This window comes from Netta rufina (assembly GCF_964035555.1).
Source record: "Netta rufina genome assembly, chromosome: 10".
Taxonomy (NCBI): Eukaryota; Metazoa; Chordata; class Aves; order Anseriformes; family Anatidae; genus Netta; species Netta rufina.
The window spans coordinates 3,488,541-3,507,608 of record NC_140133.1 but is presented as its reverse complement, the minus strand read 5'-3'; the positions used below and the strand labels follow the sequence as shown (position 1 = coordinate 3,507,608).

The window sequence follows — 19,068 nt, the reverse complement described above, 5'->3', positions numbered from 1 at the left end:
TTGGTCCTGTTCAGGCACATAGGGACAGACAACCTAGAGATGGAGATGAACCAAAGGGTCTGTACTCAAAACCAAAAGAAGGAAGAAGAAGAGAGGAAGTAAAGACTGAGAGTTGGCCCAAGTCCCCAAGCTGGCCAGAAACAGGTGCTGAAAATGGCTCTCACTCCAGCCTCTTTCTCCAGCCTGATTCACTGCAGCATGCCAAATTTTGCTTTTAACAAGAGGCTGGTTACACCAGCCTCAAGCCTCTGTGCTGTTACCATTTTTTTTCTTTGAAACATTACCTAAAGCTATAATCAATTTTAAAAATAGTAAAATCATAATCAAACACTTCCCCCTAGAAAATGTTTTGAATTGTAGGAATAACTGAAAAACCTACATACAAAACAAAACAAAACAAAAACAAACAAACAAAAACCAACCTTCTTATTCTAGCTTGTAATTATAATACAAATGGATTTTCTATATCAGCAAAGCAGCACAAACGTGTGTTCTACCTTGGTCAACTCACATGAAAACTGGTGAAAGAGACTGATCTGCTTTCTTTGGTATAGCTTTCTGGAAAGATACAACTACTCTTGAAAAAAGACCTGACAATGTAGTAGATTGTAGGAAACCTTAATGAAAAGGCACTGCCTGTGCTATCGAGCTCGACTCATGCTGACATGAGATGCATTTGGTGATACAGTTCAATTCCAATAGCACGGCTTTGAGAACAGATAAGAACAGGCATTATTAACAGCGGTGAAGATGATAGCACAAGGGAAACCAAATCTCATGTCTAACTGCTTGCCACAAGGTTATGAATATTTAGTATTTACTTTAAATATGAATGCACCAGTTCAGTTCAAGTTTACCCTAAAGAAAAGAATTTCTTTAATCCTGTAATTTCCAATGTAGATGTCTACTTAGAGGCAGCTATAAAAAGAAAACGGCCATAAAATATAAGTTATGTGTAAGAGAGTTTTGTAGTCTAGAACTTGGGTTTGCATGATGAAAACAGCATCAGTATTGTTCCCATCATACTTGTCCCACTATCATCCCTTCATAGCCTTCCACCCGAACGCAGTGCAAATGGCATGACTGCCCTTGTAAGCACAGCAGGTGCTGTTAGGGGGAACCAGTCTTGGACTAGAGGACAAGGAAAGACCTTCCTTCTGTAATGGTGGTGAAACAAAAAATAATAAAATGAAGAGAGAGTGCATTACCTTGAAGTGCGGATTCCCAGAGCGAAGGCCCCAGCAGGTGCTGGGGTTGTCCTCACCCTCAGTGACTATGGGCTGGAGTGCCCAGCTCCTGGGGGCACTCACCTCGGGGTCAGGCAGGCTCGGGGTTCTTGTTCCCCTGCTCCCCACCTGTGCCAACAACTGTGCTGCTGTGGGCCAGCCCGAGTCCTGCACCCACCCCTCCTTGCCTGGAAACCTCTCACAATACCTGAGCAGGGCCATCACCCCCAAGGGGTCTGCACCGGCGTGAAGGACTGGGCCCCCAGGACTCTGCTGGTCCTTGTGGCCAAGAGGCAGCAGCCCCCTCCTGTGAGCACCACAGCAACTGCTGAGGGCAGGCAACAAGCACCAAATGCAGTAAAATCTTGTCTGAGTTGCTCAAGTCAGAAGGTTTGGTTCTGAATATTGACAGGGTACAGATCTATTAAAACAGAGGGTGCAGTTTTTTTCCCCACATTAATTTTTCAGAGCATGGCTGCACTGCCAAGGAAAGAAAAATGACATGAAAAAGAGCCGGACTTGGGTTTAGGGCCGCCTTATTGTGTCTTCCATTCCAGTATCTGCTCAGTGACTGAAGGTCTGAGATGGGCGATGAATTCATCAACTTGTGTATCGGGGTTGGTATGGATTAGGAAGCATCACTGCTGCTGCTTGGTTGTACTGGAAACAGAGGCAGGTGAATTCAGGCAAGGGTCTCACGTGCTGCCTTGTAACGTTACCGGAGTGGGTGCGAGGAACCCCTCGAACCCAACCGCCACTACCGAGGTACCTGAAGGACACAGCTCAGAGGGCTGCAGCCACAGACACACACCAAGGCCAACCTCTGATGGGAAGTTCACAGCACTTAGGTGTTTTCCAGAGGCAGCAGTGGCACCATTAGAAAAGAACTACAGACACACTCTGATCCCTGATTACAGCCGGGCTCACACACTGGGGCAGCTGCCGCAGAGCGCGGCGTCTCAGCAGGAATTTGCTTAGGGAGGCTGCAGCAGAGAGGTACCTGCCTTTCCTTAAATACCAGCAATATCTCACTCGCTGCTAGATGTATGGCCTCAGTCCTCACATGCTCGCAAAGGTACTGGAACCAGCTTGAAACGTGTGCTGGTTTCTGACATTTGAGTTATGCAGAGCATGCAGGTACAACAGGGAGCTGTCTTCACCTCCACGCTGGGATAACGCCTCACGGCAGGGTAGGCTGTGGACTGCTGACATAAGGCTTTTGTGTACGTCACGGAGAGGCAAAGGTTTGGTGAGATTTATTCCCTGCGTTTTCTGGATCAGGCTGACCCACTTTTATTCCTGAAAGAACTGGCATTGTTACTCAAAGCCCCAACAAATGTCTGATGCAAGTGCTTGTGAGCTTGTGAGGAGGTGACAATGCCCATTTTGGTGCTGTGGAGAATTAGAAGTAAAACCTAAAATCCATAAAAGCACACTCCTGCAGAAAGACACCGGAGATGAGCTCTTTTTGGCCATTGCACAGAGTTAAGTCCAGAGCAGCACAGTGCATCCTCGTACAACAAGGAGCTGTACCACTCACTCACCCATCAGCATTTTTCCCTTTTGATCACACGCTCCCCCTGGTGCTTGTTCGGTAAAACAAACCCGCGGGAGGAAAGGAGAGCCTTGCTCCTTACCGAACAGCCAAAAAGCACGCTTGGCAGGCCATACACTGAGAGAGGCTGGTGATCCGAAATCAAATCCTGTGGCCCAGAGCTGCAGGAGATGAAGTCTTGAGAGGACGTACGCTGCTCCCTACCGTACTCTATGGCCAGGAGACCTGCCAGCACGTGGCTCCTGTCCATAACGCTGCCTGCCCAGTGCAGATGCACCTTGCCATTAGTGGAACACGGGGAAGGCCTGGGGCTGGCTGTCTCGCAGCTGGGTACAGCAAAGGGCTGCTGGAGCGGCACTGCAGAGAGAATCTCTCGGAGTTGCTGTTTATGTGTTTGTTCTGTTTGAAGTGGTAATAAATCCGGTCCCTGGGAGCGGTGCGAATCTGCACAGCGTACAACGCTCGGATCAGGGTGCTTGCTTGTATGGGAAAGAAACTTGAAAGGCAAATTGTCCGAGGAGCTCAGATTCAAGCTCAGGCTGAATTCACACATCTCACGGGCTATTACAGGCACGCACAGCATTTGCAGGATTATTTGGACTGTTCTTACTGCAACTGTGAATTTTCCAGAATTGCAGGCAACCAGCTGAGTACATGGCTGGCTTCGTGCTTTTCTTTGGCCTCTGAGAGACTGCCTGGGAAAACATCTCCTAGCTTTCATTTTGTACTTTTATTTTCCCCAGTGGGCAGAACGAAAACCACCAGAACTTGCCAATGACAGAAGTGAGGCATTCCTTAATTTATGAAATCACAAAGGAAGTGATTCCAATTTATCCCATTGGAATAGAAGAGATTAAATGACCAAAGAGCAATTTTGTCCAGAATACTTGATTCAGAACCAAAGAGAGAAAGCCACGTGGAGTTTTCTCACTGCATTTGACCCCACTTCTCTCCTCCACCTGGCCATGACCACTCGTGGGCAGATGCTCCCCTTGCTCCTGGGGGCCTGAGCATGCTGCCATCACCCTCCCACTGCCAGGTCCCCAGGGTTGCAAGGAACAAGTAAATACGTGATTCAGTCCTACCTCGTCTGAGTGACTGAAAAGGGCAGGCAGAGGTTTGCTCCCAAGGCTTCACTGTAGAAAACACCGGCACTCTGACGCTGCTCCATGGATACCCTGAAGTGTGTGCCTAGCCCTGTGTGGGCTAATAATTACACTGACAGAGAGCATTTACACTTATATACGTGCACTATTGGGCTGGGGACTTTAAAAGGTGCAAGAAAGAATATACATATATAAAGAAAAAGAAAACCCCTGTAAATCTAGAAAGAAAAAAAATGTATTTGACAAAGGAAAAATAGGTCTAAAGAGAGGTCAGTAGGAATTTTACTGCTGGATTTCTAAGCAGCCAGGATATGGCTTCAAGCTGCGAAAAAATAAGTAAGGGAAATACCTCTGTTTCCCCCTATTTCAGAAAACAAAACGATTATTTTAACCTGAACCACAGGGTTTGCAGTGACCGTTTCCTCTCATAGTTGGTCTGCTACCACTGCGAGGACCTCGCACAACTCGGTGCATGGATCAGAAGCAGCATGATATTGGTGCATTTCTTAATAACAGGCAATTGGAGCCATTAAAAATGTTATTAAACATGCTGCTCGCAGCATTATCAGGAAGGATAACAATTGCTTGTGATTAAAGCAGCGTTTTACAAATCTTATTCCAACTTTAGTGCAGCAGTGAACCACTCCACCCAAACTCCCTGCAGCAGCCTTGAAGCACAAAGCAAGCCCCAGCAGTGACACTGGAGCAGCGAATTCAAGGACTTGCTGTGCGCAGGATTAGCATGTTCTTTGCGGAGATGTGTGAACGTTACAAAGCTGGTGAGGCTAAACTACAGACTGAATCCCAGCCCTGTTTATGAGGCAACAGTATTCATTTATTCTAGTCCACCGAAAATAAATTCAAAACAAATTGCATTCTAAATTAGTGTTTCATTATGTACAGCAAATACAGAGAACTCAAAGATACAGAGAGATAACACAAAACAAAGCTTCACACTTTTTAATTGTAGCTATTACCCTTCTCACTGCCAGCTCCTCTTTTTTTTTTTTTTTTTCTGTTTCAATTTATCTGATGCTTGTGCAGAACTCTCTGCTAAGCTGCCATTAAAGAAAGTGTTAATGGAGGTAATTAAACCTAAGGATTGTTGACATTTACTAGAAATCAGTGTTTGGACTATTGGCAGTCCTGTACTCAGGTATCACTTATGCAGTGAGCTCGTAAGACAGCAACATTCAAGAACATAGTCTGGTGTCAGCTGAAAACACCAGCACCTGAAACAACATTATGACGCATTTATGAGTAATGGGATGGAAATCTTACAATTTTTCATATATTATTCACTTTTGTGGTGGTTCTTCATGTAGAACAGCACACTGAAGGTGAGCATTAGAGCCCAGGAGAGAGCAAAGGTGCTCCACAATCCCCTGCAGCCAGCAGGACAGAGCTGGTGGCCAAGGGACAGGGGAAGGACAGGGGAATTCATTAATGGTCCCTCCAGTCCCACCAGGAGCTCTGAAGGAAGCCAGCTCCACTTCACAGATTACTAGAAACAATGTACTTCAGTACACATCCTGAAAAATGACTGTCCTAATGATGTTCAGCATGGAGCAAGCATGAAAACACCCATCTTGGGCAACACCAATGGCTGCATAGGAAAAAATCTTCCAGAATTAACATCTGGAGTTGCTCCATTTTGAGCTAGCTGACCAGCTCCTGTCCCGTGGGGCTGGGCAATGGGCTTCATGCTGGGCACAGAAAGGTGTGGGAAACCTGGGGTGACACTGGCCACACCACTGAACCCCTGCCTGTCTTGTTTCAGAGGTTTCAGATTCCAGCCACCCCAGTTTCTAGTAGCACAGATACCAAATTTTAAAGAATTAACATTTGTTTGGCTACAGATAGGCAGTTACTTTCAGCCTTACTCTGCACAAATGGCATGCCTATGATATATTTTTATAGACATCGGTGATAGAAACATAAAAATAAAAGAGATTGAGCTTAAACAGCCTGTCACAGTTTGCATGGTGGGATGGCTGTGATTAATATCCAAACAACATGTTGTCGGTTCTCACTAGATCAAAGCAGGATAAATCCATAAATTTGAAAAAATAAATCCAATGTCAAAATACAAAACCAAAACTCCAGCAATTACTCATTTTCAAAGATGACACTGAATAATAAATGATTTATAGGCATGAAGTAGAAATTCTTCAGAGTTATTGTAGTTAGGGGTGTGAATATTACAGTACTGAGTCAGGGAGTAGCAGTTAGCACCAGTTAGAAGCTTTGTGAACAAATCTTGCTTTTGGCCACAGGTACTCTGTCACGCTGCTGCTGAGGCTCTTCATTGAGCCAGGCATTGCAGAGCAGCACACTATTCCAGGATGAGCTCATTAGCAAGCTCCTATCAATTTGCAAGCAATTATTCTGCAATTATTCCCACAGAAGATGTGGGAATGGAACTGGCTTGAATTTAAGTCTCCAGGGACTTGCACCTGAGAAGATGCATGTGGATGAAACAGTTGCAGCAGATTAGGTTCCTGCATTTCCCATACCTGTGGTGATCTACCATCACCATAGCCTCTTCAGGACTGGAGGGAAAAAAGCCCCAAAATACAAACACCAAAGCATCCTGCCCACATTTCAGCCAACAGCTACAGGAGTGGCGCACGCTCCAGTGGAGCGTACCTCTCTACAAACAGCTCATGGACAGGGAGAGGGCAAATGACAAGAAAGGAGGCTTGGGAATAAACTTTGCAGAGGTAGGGGGAAGAACTAAGACAAAGCAGAAGGAAAATAAAGGCAAGAAAAAGTAGGTGGTCAAAAGGGGATGGAAGCATTGTTCTGTTTCTGTGCCCTCCTGCTTATTGTTAGGACTTTATTGCACTTCTCTACTGTTTTGCTGCTAGAACACCATTTTCTTCCCTGCTTGGCAGCATAGCAACAATGTGGCATGTTTTAGAGACCTCTGTCATCATCTTTGTTTCCAGATTTGTCTCTTCAGCAAATCTCCATGTTTCGTATTCGTTCAGATTGCTGCAATTTACATACTTTTAAGGGAACCAAGATCTGCCTAGGGGAGCACCACAGTTTTATCAGCCCCTGCACAGAAAATCTCTCCCTTCTCAGAGATGGCTCCAACTCTTAGCTCAGGAAAGCAACATCTTCCTCTGTTGGCTACTTTTTGTATTTAGAAAAAATTTTACAAGTCTGCCACTGTCACCACGTGTGGCCCCTATTTGAGCAACAATAGCAGAGGACGGCAAACGATAAACACGACGAAGCAGATGGGGAAAGGAGAAGAACGAGTAACACGGGAGGCTGCTTTTGAGGAACATGGTGAGCACTGCTCCCTGAAAGCTGGCCCCTCAAGGTATGAAAGAAACAGATCCCAGGATCAGCTGCAAAGCACACTTGAGACACCAGCACTGGATGTAAGCATGTGATTAAACCTATGCTGAGCTCCCTGCTCCACCAGCAGGGAGGTTGCATCTCCCTGCTCTGCAGTCACAGTCTCGACACATTTTAATGTGGATTTGTGTACCCACTGCACTTCAAATGCCCGTCAAAACAGTGCTACTTAGTGAGAAAATTGTGTTTTAATGAGGTATGCTTCTAAAGATTTAAATTCAGCCCTAGTTCAGAAGAAACGTGTCCTCCTCCCATTTCCAGCTGGTATTTTTCCCCTCAACCATGCACACAAATAAGGCTACGATAGAATTTCAAGGTAGGAAAAGTGATCAACAGACCTAGGGAAAAGGATGAACTTGAAAAACACCAAAGCTGTTAGGTTTATCCAAAGCACAGGACAAGAAAGGAAGTGGCCGTGAAAGAGAAATTCTTCAGAAACTGCCATGTTTCTGACTGGTTCTGCACGTCTAATTAACCTTTAACGGCATTAATTGGTGTCTACTACCTCAGTACTCCCACATGAAAACGTCTCATAAAAGGCACTGCCTTCTAAGGATGCTGTGGGAGTTACAGCCTGCTCGCGGCTGACTGGTAAGAAGGCCCAAGGCTCAACCACCTTCCCCAGGGCACTGCCGCTCAAGTGGCTCTTCTCCTCCTGACTTTGCAAAGCCTGGAACAAAGGGTAACAGCTTCTTCACAGCACAAATGCACATTTCTCACTAACCATTTGTCCTCAGGGTCTTGTTTTCATTTCACTTAACTCAGTTCTGCCCTAACAGATTCTCTCTGTGTGTAGTGTTTATTTACCTTGCTCTCATAGCCCTTGGGGATTTGTGCTTTAAAAATCATGCAAGCTGCTGGTAAACGTGGATGATCACCAGACTATAGGAAACAACAGCTATGTAAGGTTCCTTAGCTTACAATATATTCCTTAACACAATGCTGGAACATACACCTGGGGACTTGGGCCATGGGTTATCACCTCTGCCCCTGTCATGTTGGAGACTGACTTAAGTCCTGCCTGTGAAGACAAAGGCTCCCTGAGGGCTCTTTCCTTGTGGTTATCTATTTAAAGTGTGCCCATCTATTTGCTGCAATGGCTCTAGATGCAGGGTGACAACTGGAAAATGTAAACCCTGCTCCTGCTCGTGCCCCATCAAGTGTAGCTGAAGTCCTGCCCAGGCGTGAACTTCCTGCTCACCAAGCAGAAGCTGTCTCCAACAGGGCCGCATGCTGTGTGCAAGCATCAGTTCAGGCACCCAGACAATACAACGGCAAATAAATGGTGTGTTGCGTGCACTCCTCGTGCCACAGGACATATGTTAGATCACTACAAAAGGTTTGCTTCTGCACACACACTTTGTGTAACCTGAGGGCTCCATGGCTACTGTTCTGTAAGTGGCCCCTGCAGTGCGCACTCCTGCTGCCTTGGCCCGGGCAGCCCTGGGGGCTCAGCCCCACCTCCCTGCCACAGAAAGTAATAGAAAATCCAGGCAGCGATACACCACCCAGCTGGCTTCACAGGGCTACTGGCTGCTGGGGCAGTAACACTGCAACCTCCTGTTTTGGCCTGGTGATTCAAAAGCCACAAACAACGCACACGAGACAGAGGCTAGAAACTTCCACTAACCGAGACAGTATAGGCTGATTCCTTTTGCCTAAAGCTGTCAGAAATCCCACTGCCTCAATCGCTTGTAGCCGAGGACCAACCACTCACCTGCAAGTTCTTGAGTCCTTCCCATTGATGTACAACAGCACACATGGACACAACACTGTCATACACTGCTGGCAAACCTGAACAGACACGTCTGTTATGGTTGATTAAATCAATCCAATTTCACCCTATCATTTAACATGACTTCAAGGAGACCTTTTGTCATCCAACTCCAAGAATTTGATGCTTCTTGATGCTGGCTAACAGAGGGATTCAGAGCTTCATTATGAAAAGGGATTTTCTCACAGAATTGATAAACGTGTGGTCCATACCCTCCCTCTGGACACTCAGGTTTGGGAAATGCACCGAACTCCTTCCAAGTGCAGTAGACGTTGACAGGCCTAGTTGTTATTTGAGCTCTCTGTGTCTCTGGCACAGCCTAAGGAACAGGCTTCACATTTTCTTGCATTTTCTCTGAAGTTATGCAAGTTTTACTAACAGAACCTGTATGTTATAGCTCTCCCCAGCTGTTGGTGTACCACCCCTGAAGTCCTACCTAGCTCTAAGCTTTGTACAAGACAGCGAGTTTATTTCCATAACGTGTTATTTTCAGTGCAAAGGTTTTCCTGTTTTAATTCAGTTCCTGAGTTATTCCTGTTTTCCACAATGTGGCTTCAACAGCATTTATTGTAATAAAAATAATAATAATAAAAAAAAAAGCTTATAAAACCCCAATATGCAATTATTCTTGTTGAAAAATTAAATTGGCCAATCGACCTATAAATAGCACGAAGGCAGTGGAATTCCTAGGACACCTCCCTATCCATAGCTGCCTGTGGAAACATCCCAATGCTTTCAGATTTGCTCAAAGTACCCAGACCACTGTAACAACACCACAGGCAACTTCAAAGAGTTGAAAACTAAAATTTCTTGAGATCTCCTTACAGCTTCAGTATGATCTGAATCAATACTGGGCCTTTTATCAAAGCAAAAATGTGCTGCCCAATGCAAAGTGTGAAATTAATAATGCATGCACAAGGCCAATGCACAATGTTTAATTATTCTTACCTGATTCAGAAGTCTGCTGGTATTCGTTGTCACCAGTTGCACAGGACCACCATCTGCAGCTTGGAATCTGAAAGCTGCTTCTTCAGCACTGGAAGTGGGACGACATTTTATTTTCCAGTTTAATGTCTTCTAGCAAGTTACAGAGTACTCTGGCACAAGGTCTTACAAGAGCACATGGGTACTTGTAACACAGAGGAAGAGTCTTGACAGAGCCTTGCTGAGATATTCCGAGATGCTGAGATAACTGATTACTCCTTTTCAGACTTGCGTACACTAGCTACAGACCTTATGAAATCTCTTTGACTTGAATAGGGAACTGAAAAACTCCCATGTCTGCAGAGCATATTGCTGAAATATAGGAAAATTGCTTGACGTTTTGCAAGGAAAACAGGTCCACCTGACAGAAACAATAGAGGGACTTGGAAATTGGAAATTAGAGCTTTCCAACACAGCTTTCCTGTGTGGTCTAGCCATGGGAACACTGAGTCTTTTTAAATTGTAAGGACTTTCATTCATTTCCTTATCAAGCTGAACATGACTCATCACTGATCAGTGTACACTAAGTGCACATGCTGTGTTGAAATTAGCTTTTAAATAAGATTTATGCAGGGCAGGACAGTGTAGACAGTGAAAGTGGAAAATACGGAGAAGATGGAAGGTTTTTTGAGTTAGTCAAAGGTTTTTTTGATCAGTCAAAACCAAATCAGTGTTGCTGACCAGATCCAAGGTTCATTTAAAAGCATTGTTTAAGTTAGCATCATTTCTTCCAGGTGAGGATTTGCTGCCTGAGTTTCGAGACACGTTGGTAAGACACATTTAGGTAACAGCCTTTTACATTGTGCATGCTAGCAGAAGGCCAAGTTTGTTGTGCTGTATTTGAGCTACATAAGCTGGTTTTATCTTCCTGAAACCCTATTTTAGAGATTCCAAACAGAATTCCTCCTCTAGCCTAATCTCTTGTGATCATAGATCACACTATATCTGTGAGGACAGCCAGCAACTGCTTTCTGAAAAGCCTTTTTTATCACTATTTCATTTTGCAACAAAATGTAATCACTCAGCTCCGTCAAGCTTCCCTGGGCCTGCAGAGCGCCCAGCCAAGTGAAAACACAAAGTGCAAGCCAAATGAAAAACCTTGCCGTGCTCCGCATGGATTAAAGAACAGAAAAAGAGAAATGGAAGGTGTGTAAAAAGGGAAGGTGCTTGTTTACAGGATATGCAGGCGCTTATATTTAGCGGCTAATGTTCCATGCTACTAGTGAAAGACAATGAGGGAAGTAAAGCGGGTGTCAGATAGGTTAACCACAACCTTTAATCTACAGTTTCGGTATTTCTGGGCAGCTGTTTCTGGGAAAGTATGCTAGGATGCAAAATAGGCAAGAAAACCCCAAATCGTTTGTTACCTCATCATAAAGAATAGGAAACAAATATTTTGGCATTTTGCAGGCACAAGGTATACAAAAGGGTAATAATTCACTCTTCATGGCTTGGAGCTCACTTTGTGCACTGCCAGGCGCCTGTTAAATTGATGACTTGATTGTCTTTTTTTGTACAAAACAAATAAATGAAGAAAGATACTCTATTCATTTCAGAGCAGCATGGAAAACAAACAATCCTACTTCTCTCAGAATAAAATAATACTTTTAGCTTTATCATTTGACACGTTCTTTTCCACTAACAGTCACAATCCAGTTTTCTGGATGAAAAGTAACCTCCTTCCCCTTTCTTTAACTACAAATGTTGACAATTATATTGTTCTCCTCCAAGATATTCACTTGCATATGCCCATACCATTCATGTAATTGAGTTTCTGGAAGGACAACTGGAGCAACAAAGTGTCTTAGATCTAAGAAGCATTTCTTCCTATTTCATGTGGTTCTCAGAGACAAATAACGTCACACACAAGGCTGGTCTTCACTGAAGTGTTATTTTCAAAAACGATGTAATTTCAACATTAAAAAAAAAAAAAGCATGCAATGATCAGAGAAAGTGATGGGAAGTTTTGTACTATATCCATCTGTCCTTTATAGATACATATACCTAAACCAGAAAGCTTTCCCTCTTTTGCATATGCAATTAATTCTGGGAGATAGTACATGTTACAGATCCACAAAATATTAGTTACAGACAGAAATGATAGTACAAAAATCAAAGGTTAAAACTAAGAAATAAGCTCTTTACAGCTGAATGCCTGTAAAGTTTGTTGGAATTGTTGCTTATAGTAGTCCCAGTAATACACCAGGTTTTACATGTGCTGTTCCTTGTTCTATAGAAAGCAAATGGAGACTATTTCATTAAGTTAAGCATATGCATCATTGTTCGCAGGATCTTTTGCCTTCTACCACTAAAGGCTGGTTGCCATCTCCCCATCCCCACTGACCAGCAGTACCATGAGTATTTCTCAGTTGCAACTCTTCATCCAACAGAACATGTAACAAAAATATTCTGGTCTCATTAAGAGGAAAGAAGAATGACCAAAATGAGTCAGACTACGGATTCATATAACTAACACCGTGAGACTCTGACAGTAGCCAAACCCAAGTACAGAGGAAAGAGTATTGGATCAGAGGAAACATTTACTGATGCTTTCCCAGAGCCCCCATCAATTTGCAAGCCAGGGGCCAACAGATTTAGAATTTAAGGGCACAATTATAAAACTAATTATGGGGAAAAACTGTTTTTGGAAGCTCGGGGACCCCTGGCTTTGTTTATCTGACTGTCATTTTGGCATGCCTGCTTATTTTCACATGAACTAAATTGCCATCTTCCCTTTTTTGTTTGTTTGTATTAATGTGTGTGGGGAAAAAAAACAAGACAGTCCATTTCCTTGATGTGGCAGGATGCATGAACTAACCAGGACTCAAGGAAGTCTGAAGTGATTGCTCCCTCCGTTCCTACAACACATGCACTCATGCTTTGAAGGATTCATCTCCCAGTATCATGTTCTCAACCTTCATAGCACCAAATTCACTTGTGTAAATGACTCATAATTGTCCCAGGAAATGAAAGAATAACCCAAAGTCTGAACAATGCCTCAAAACGAATGAGGGTTAGCTCACCCAGATACAATACAACTCCAACTTGGTAAAAGGAGACCATTCCAATGACTTCATTAGGAGCGCTCTGAAAAAAGATAACACTGTCTGTTGGAGAAGTTCCACAGGTTTGGACAAGGGTCACATTCTTTGACCATGACTGAGGGAATGAAATTCCAATCTGTAACACCACCGGCTGATGCATTTTGGTCTCCAGGCTGAGCATTATCATGCTGTATCAAACAGGAGCACAGCTCTGAGATCTTAAATGGACTCATACCACTTTTCCTGACATAGTTGAAGTTGCTGGCCTTACACCATAAAAGCTCTCACAGAGTCTGGGGTTTATTTAAAAACCAGAGATTCCCCAGGCAGGTTCCTTGCCATTTCCCCTGGAAATGGAACAATGTGCTGGAAGTGAAGTTACTGCATGAGAACCATGACTCAAGTGCCTACTGGGGTCCTCATGTGGTATCATTCCAGGCAGGCTATAAACATGTAATTTTATTTCTATTTTTTAAGAAAGAATATCTTTGGCAGAAGGTAAACTGAGGAACAGGTAATGATTAGATGTGTATTTTGACATACTTAAAGTTATTTATTAAAAAAGGACTGATCCAGGGTGGGGGGAAATGTGAGCTAAAGATCTTTTTTCCTTGGATAATAAAACTAGATTATACCATTCTTCCTTCTTACTTCTCTCTTGGTAACAAAGAGAAAGAACAAAGCAAGGGGAAGAATAAAGGAAAAACTGGAAAAAGAACAGTAATATTACAATATCAGTAAATTTTCACGGCAAGCATTTTCAATCATCACATCTTGAAGGAAACTCAGGGGAAGAAATAACAGGCTGGAACAAATTCCTTCTGATAACCCCTATCATAAAAATTACTTTGCAGGAAACTTTTTTCATGCTAACACTGATTGGAGTGGATAGAGGTTGGGAGTACAGGCAAGATGTAAACCATATGATATCTTACCAGTAGCTAATTAAATACATGGCTTCTAACTTTTTAGCATCAAGGACTTTACGTATGTAACTTATTATGTCTATGTCTTAAAATCAAAACAAACAAACAAAAAACCAAACAAATCCTTTTCTGTAGGTAAGAAACATACTCACTGATGCAGATCACTAATTTTCAACAATCCTAACAATTCTGGCTTTATGGAGCAGCTCTTTCTTTCTACCAATATCACAAAATGTAGAAAGCTGAAGAGGAAACAAAAGTTAAACCAAACCATTTAAAAATCATAGCACTGTGACAGATTTTATTTCATTTTTATCAGAACTACATGCTTGCTACCACTAGGAACAGACATTCCTTTTTTTTTTTTTTTTTTTTTTCTTTTTCTATTTTTTTAAACCTGTATTAAATGTTGACCTAGAGCTTGCTGTGCCTTGGAGATCTGGCTCAGGAGTTAACTGCATGATTTTTTATTTAAATAGATAAGCACTTAAGTTTGAAAATTAGACAAATACAGGTGAACAGGAAAATTAAATTACAAATTCAGTTCATACAAATATCTCATTCTATGCACTAAATCCTGTTAATTAGCTCAGATCTTTTAAAAATTCTTAAAATACTTATGAAACATTATTTACAAATTATATAAATAAATCCTAGGTCTCTTTTAAATTAACCAGTACAACAACAAAAAAGTCACCTTTTTGTACTGTGTGTACTAAAAATGTTCTTGTTTATTGATCATTTCCCAGTTGGCAGTATAAAACATTTGTTCACTTACATTAAAATGGGTTCAAATAGAAGTAAGGAAGGTATTGGTTTCAAAAGAAAACAAAACAATATTATAAATGCTTAAAATCAATGAGGCTTCTTAATGTTCTTTCCTGCACAGTTTGCAGTCATTTTTAGAAGTCCCTTCTACAGTATTTGTCTTGTGAACAGGTCATCTCAAAATAGCAGAGACAAAGTTTTAGCCAAAGAAAATATTCAGTACATTGCTCACACTTCACAAAGACCTTTTTACCAGGAGGAAAAGGACAGAGAACGGAATGTCAGTGGCCAGCACAAGCCTTTACAACATTTAACTTAAAAGGCAGCATTTATAGAACTAATCACAGACTATACACATCCTGCACTGAACAGCAATCAAAAAGACTGGAAAATATACATTTAGGAAAACAAGAGACCAATGGTTTTCCATTGCCTTTGATAAAATTAATGCTTTTCTCCTTGTCTTTTGTTTCAAAACCAGCATCAACATCACCAACAACTACAACTACCTTTTCCTTTAACATAATATATGCCAGATAACTACTGTACGTGAGAAATGTACAATAAAAGGAGAGAAACCACTGAATTTCCTATGCAGACACATGAAAATATAAAGCCATACAGATTCCAAAGTGCCATGAATACCAAATTCAAGTGATGGTTTATAGCATGTATGAAAGAAACTAAATGGAACTTGCTCTATGGGTTGCTGAGCCCTTCAGCTGTATCTTCAGTTTCCCCTTTGGCTGCTTTGGAGAGAATTTCCATCCATTTCAGCTGCAGTTCTTCATCTTCTGCACTGAAATATATAGTTTGCTGGGACTGGCAAAGCTTAAAGACGTGCTTCACTTCAAACTTCTCACCAGAACCTGGAAAACTGACTTCGTATCCAGGCAGAGGAATGGGACGTGGACCCCGTCCATCCTAAAAGAAGAAGAAAGAGCAAATGTAAACACCCAGCACCAAATCATATTAAAAATGGGAGGAGCAGGGGCACACTGCCCTACCCCCACGGCATGGTTACCAGGCACATGCTTGCCATCATCAGCCTCAGGGCAGGCAGCTGCACCACAGCTCCCCGGGAAGCAGTGCCTCCCTGCGTGCCACTCACTGGTACCTACCCTGTGCTACACTCCAAGTCTGACGTCCCTGCTCACGCAGCTACCCCCACCAGGTTTCAGCAGTCTCACCATGACTGATAACTGTGTACCTCTACCAATTCTGAGACAAGTGCTGTTACAAACTCCAGCACAGATCAGTCCTCTGGGGCCTTTGGGGCATGCACAAGCGCACACTTGTGCAGACACACTTAAGTGAGCACATGAACGCATGCACATTCTGTTTCTGGTTCAATTCTGCAGCTTAGAAAACAGATAAGAGGAGGTACTGACTGCTTAACCTAAAGCAATAAAAGGAAATGACTTAGCAGGTTTTTATTCTTATTTAATGGATTCTCTTCTGCAGCAAGAATACAGGTCCAGCAGTGACATGACTGGGGATTTTCACAGAACTTTGTATTTTTTACATGTTTGCTTCTTCTAAAAACCTTTGTATTAGGGTACAGGCAATCAGGTCCAGGTGAGAACAGCTCAATGCAGCCCTTCTGGGCTTTTTGGTTAAATATCTTTTAACTGTCTTTTAACTGATAGGTTTCGTTAAAAGAATACAAATAAGCAGAGCTGGACACTGAGAGCCGCAAAGAAAACTACCAGGAAAGAGACTTGGAAATAAAAGAGAATTTCAGATCTTAAATCAATCGGTGAGACTTCTCAGAAGGTCTTGGGTTATTTATGATCCCTTTCTGTGCTGTCAAGGGAAGTCAAAGCTCAGATTTTCTGACATCCTTTAAAGGCCAGATTAACTCAGATGTAGGGAGCGATACAGCTCTCTAACAGTCACATCCTGAGCATAAAAGCACTCCTCTTCTAAGCTCCAAAGAGAGGTGTACTTTGACAGTCTGTGTCATGACCAAGGAGGTGGAGAGCAAGCAACTTGTTTCAAATGATGCCAGCATTTTTAAAGGTGGGTCCCCAAGCTGAAGTCCACACCAGACAGATCGCAAACATCTGTAATGAAAGCTTCGGAATGGCTCACATCAATGTGAACACACTGTGCAACTAAAGGGGCAAAAAAGCAGACAGTCTAAAATGTATGTATGTGATCTATTAAATTAATATAGGTTTCCTGATTATTAATTGATTGATTGTTAATGTTGCACAAAAATGCTAGGCCCATCTGCTTGAAGACCAAGTGTTATTCGAGGAGATTTATGGCAGCTTTGCATCAAACACTGAAGAATTCAGTTTGTCTTAAGTGCAGTTTGTTGTGTAAAAACATCATAAAGTTTCTAGATCCTGACAGCACAGCCACATCCATACAAACAGGGAGGTCTTGCACATGCAGCAGTTAAGACCTGGCACATACAGAATAGCTCCAGGCCTGGATGCACGGCAGCACTAAAGCAAGACAGTATGGGACTGGTGGGCACAAAATGCAAAGAGCACATGCAAGCTCTGTCACGCCTGCTCTGCTGATCCCGTATTTAGGTTGTAGGATATAGACAATAAGACTTGTTGCATGGAAAATTAGAGACTGCCCATGACAGTGAAAAATGGTATCATTTGTAGCCAAGAAGTGCAGCGTAAGAGCAAGCTGCTGTTTGAATGGTACATGTCACACCTACTCAGTATGTGCAGATGCACAAATTAAACAGACTGCCTTTGGTCTTGCTTCCTCCCTTTCCTTAACACGATGCGTTTGTGACTTTCTATATACCTGTCTGATCCAAAAGAAAGGGACTGAAATAATTTCTGGCAAGGTGCACTGTCAGATAAAGACGCACATAACGATGTGCAAGTTAGTCAGTGCTCTGGAGCCAGCTGGACATTTTACAGGGGCAGAATGAGAAGCTCCAGGAGGATTTGGGGAAAGACAGAGTGATTTCCATAAAACCAGCCAGTCCTAAGCTTGAGGTGGTCTTTGCTTATAAGCACACTCGTATAATCCTACTCAGATAAACATGACAAACTGCTGCACAAATGAGCTTCAGTCTCATTTTATCTGTCTGAGGATTGGTATGATTTCCATACCTAAATAAGCTGTGAATTTCATCCTCATGCATAAAGCCTTGTACACAACTTAAACTGTGAACACTCAGGAAATGAATTCACTCTCCTGGAACAAGCATCTCAAGCAAAAGAGCAGTTTTCTTGCTCTTGCTATTTTAAAGCCTGAGAGGCATACTGCTATTTGCACTGGAATCCCTTCCCCAGCCTACAGGATGACTGCTGTCAGGGCCATTACTGCATCAGGAGTTCCGGATTTGGCTCAGTTTATTCCTCCTTCCCAAAAGGTTGCTATTAAAGACAATCCCACAACCTTCAAAGGCAAAACTCCTGGGGTCATCCTTCACTTGATCTGTGTTTCAAGACCTTTAATGCCATTGTTGGCAGCATTACTCCCAAAAGAAACTTTTTTTTTTTTTTAAGGCAAGGAAATGCTCCCTCTTCCCCCCCCTTTTTTAAAACCTTTTCAGAAGGAAAACTTTTGCAGCAGATATTCTGTTTGTTCAGCAATGACAAGCCCTGTATTTAGATGCTCCATATGCTGGGAACAATTTGCTACCGCCAACTCCTAAGAAGGATAACAGTTTTGCTTTCCCAGGAAATGGCCTGTGCTTCTCTCGGGTGGGCTGTGTATGCTATTCAGCAACTAGAACTAACAAATCTGTGAAAAAATTAGTATTTCACATACCTCAAAAAACCCTTCAGAAGATAAGTTCTGTATCACAGTAATAAATTATCTCATGCTTTTCATTTCTGTTGTGCTCTCAGCCACCATGCCTCTTTGCAGGCTCAAGGTTTGCTAGATGCCACGAGGCTGCTGTATAAAACAGAACACCTGGGAAAATACGGCTCAAATATGCAGATGGTTCCCAACTGACGGCAGACACTCAGCCATGAGGAGGGAAGCTCTGGGAGAGCTTTTTCTAAGAAATCTAGTGTATTCCATGTAAATTGGAACTAACAGGAACATTAGGTTAATATAAAAGAACCGGGTTTGCTTCATACTTTTTTTCTTTCAGTTGGATGATAACTGAAGAAAGCATGGGAATGGCAGGCCCCAAAGAAGGGACTCATTTTTGTTGTTTATGGTCTCAGCCTGCAACTGTTGATTCCTGGTAGTAAATCCAGGCTTGGTTATTGAATGTAAGACAGATTAACCTTGTCCTTTATGCTTTCTTGCTGCTTTATTGGGTGATTTATCTCACATCTGAAATAGCTGAGGACAGTAACCACTAAATTTAACTGTCA

At 42.7% G+C, this 19,068-nt stretch overlaps 1 protein-coding gene across 1 annotated transcript in view; it reads right to left on the bottom strand.

The window, feature by feature from the left end:
- Window positions 1-14,479: 14,479 nt before the first annotated feature.
- FGD3 (FYVE, RhoGEF and PH domain containing 3) overlaps window positions 14,480-19,068 on the bottom strand; it is a gene marked incomplete at its 5' end in the record, with an annotated part of 109,560 nt that continues 104,971 nt past the window's right edge. Inside the window, one exon of the mRNA XM_084292619.1 lies at window positions 14,480-15,679. Within this exon, the coding sequence (XP_084148745.1) occupies window positions 15,455-15,679 (225 nt within the window). The 3' untranslated portion in view covers window positions 14,480-15,454. The remainder of the gene's footprint in view (window positions 15,680-19,068) is intronic.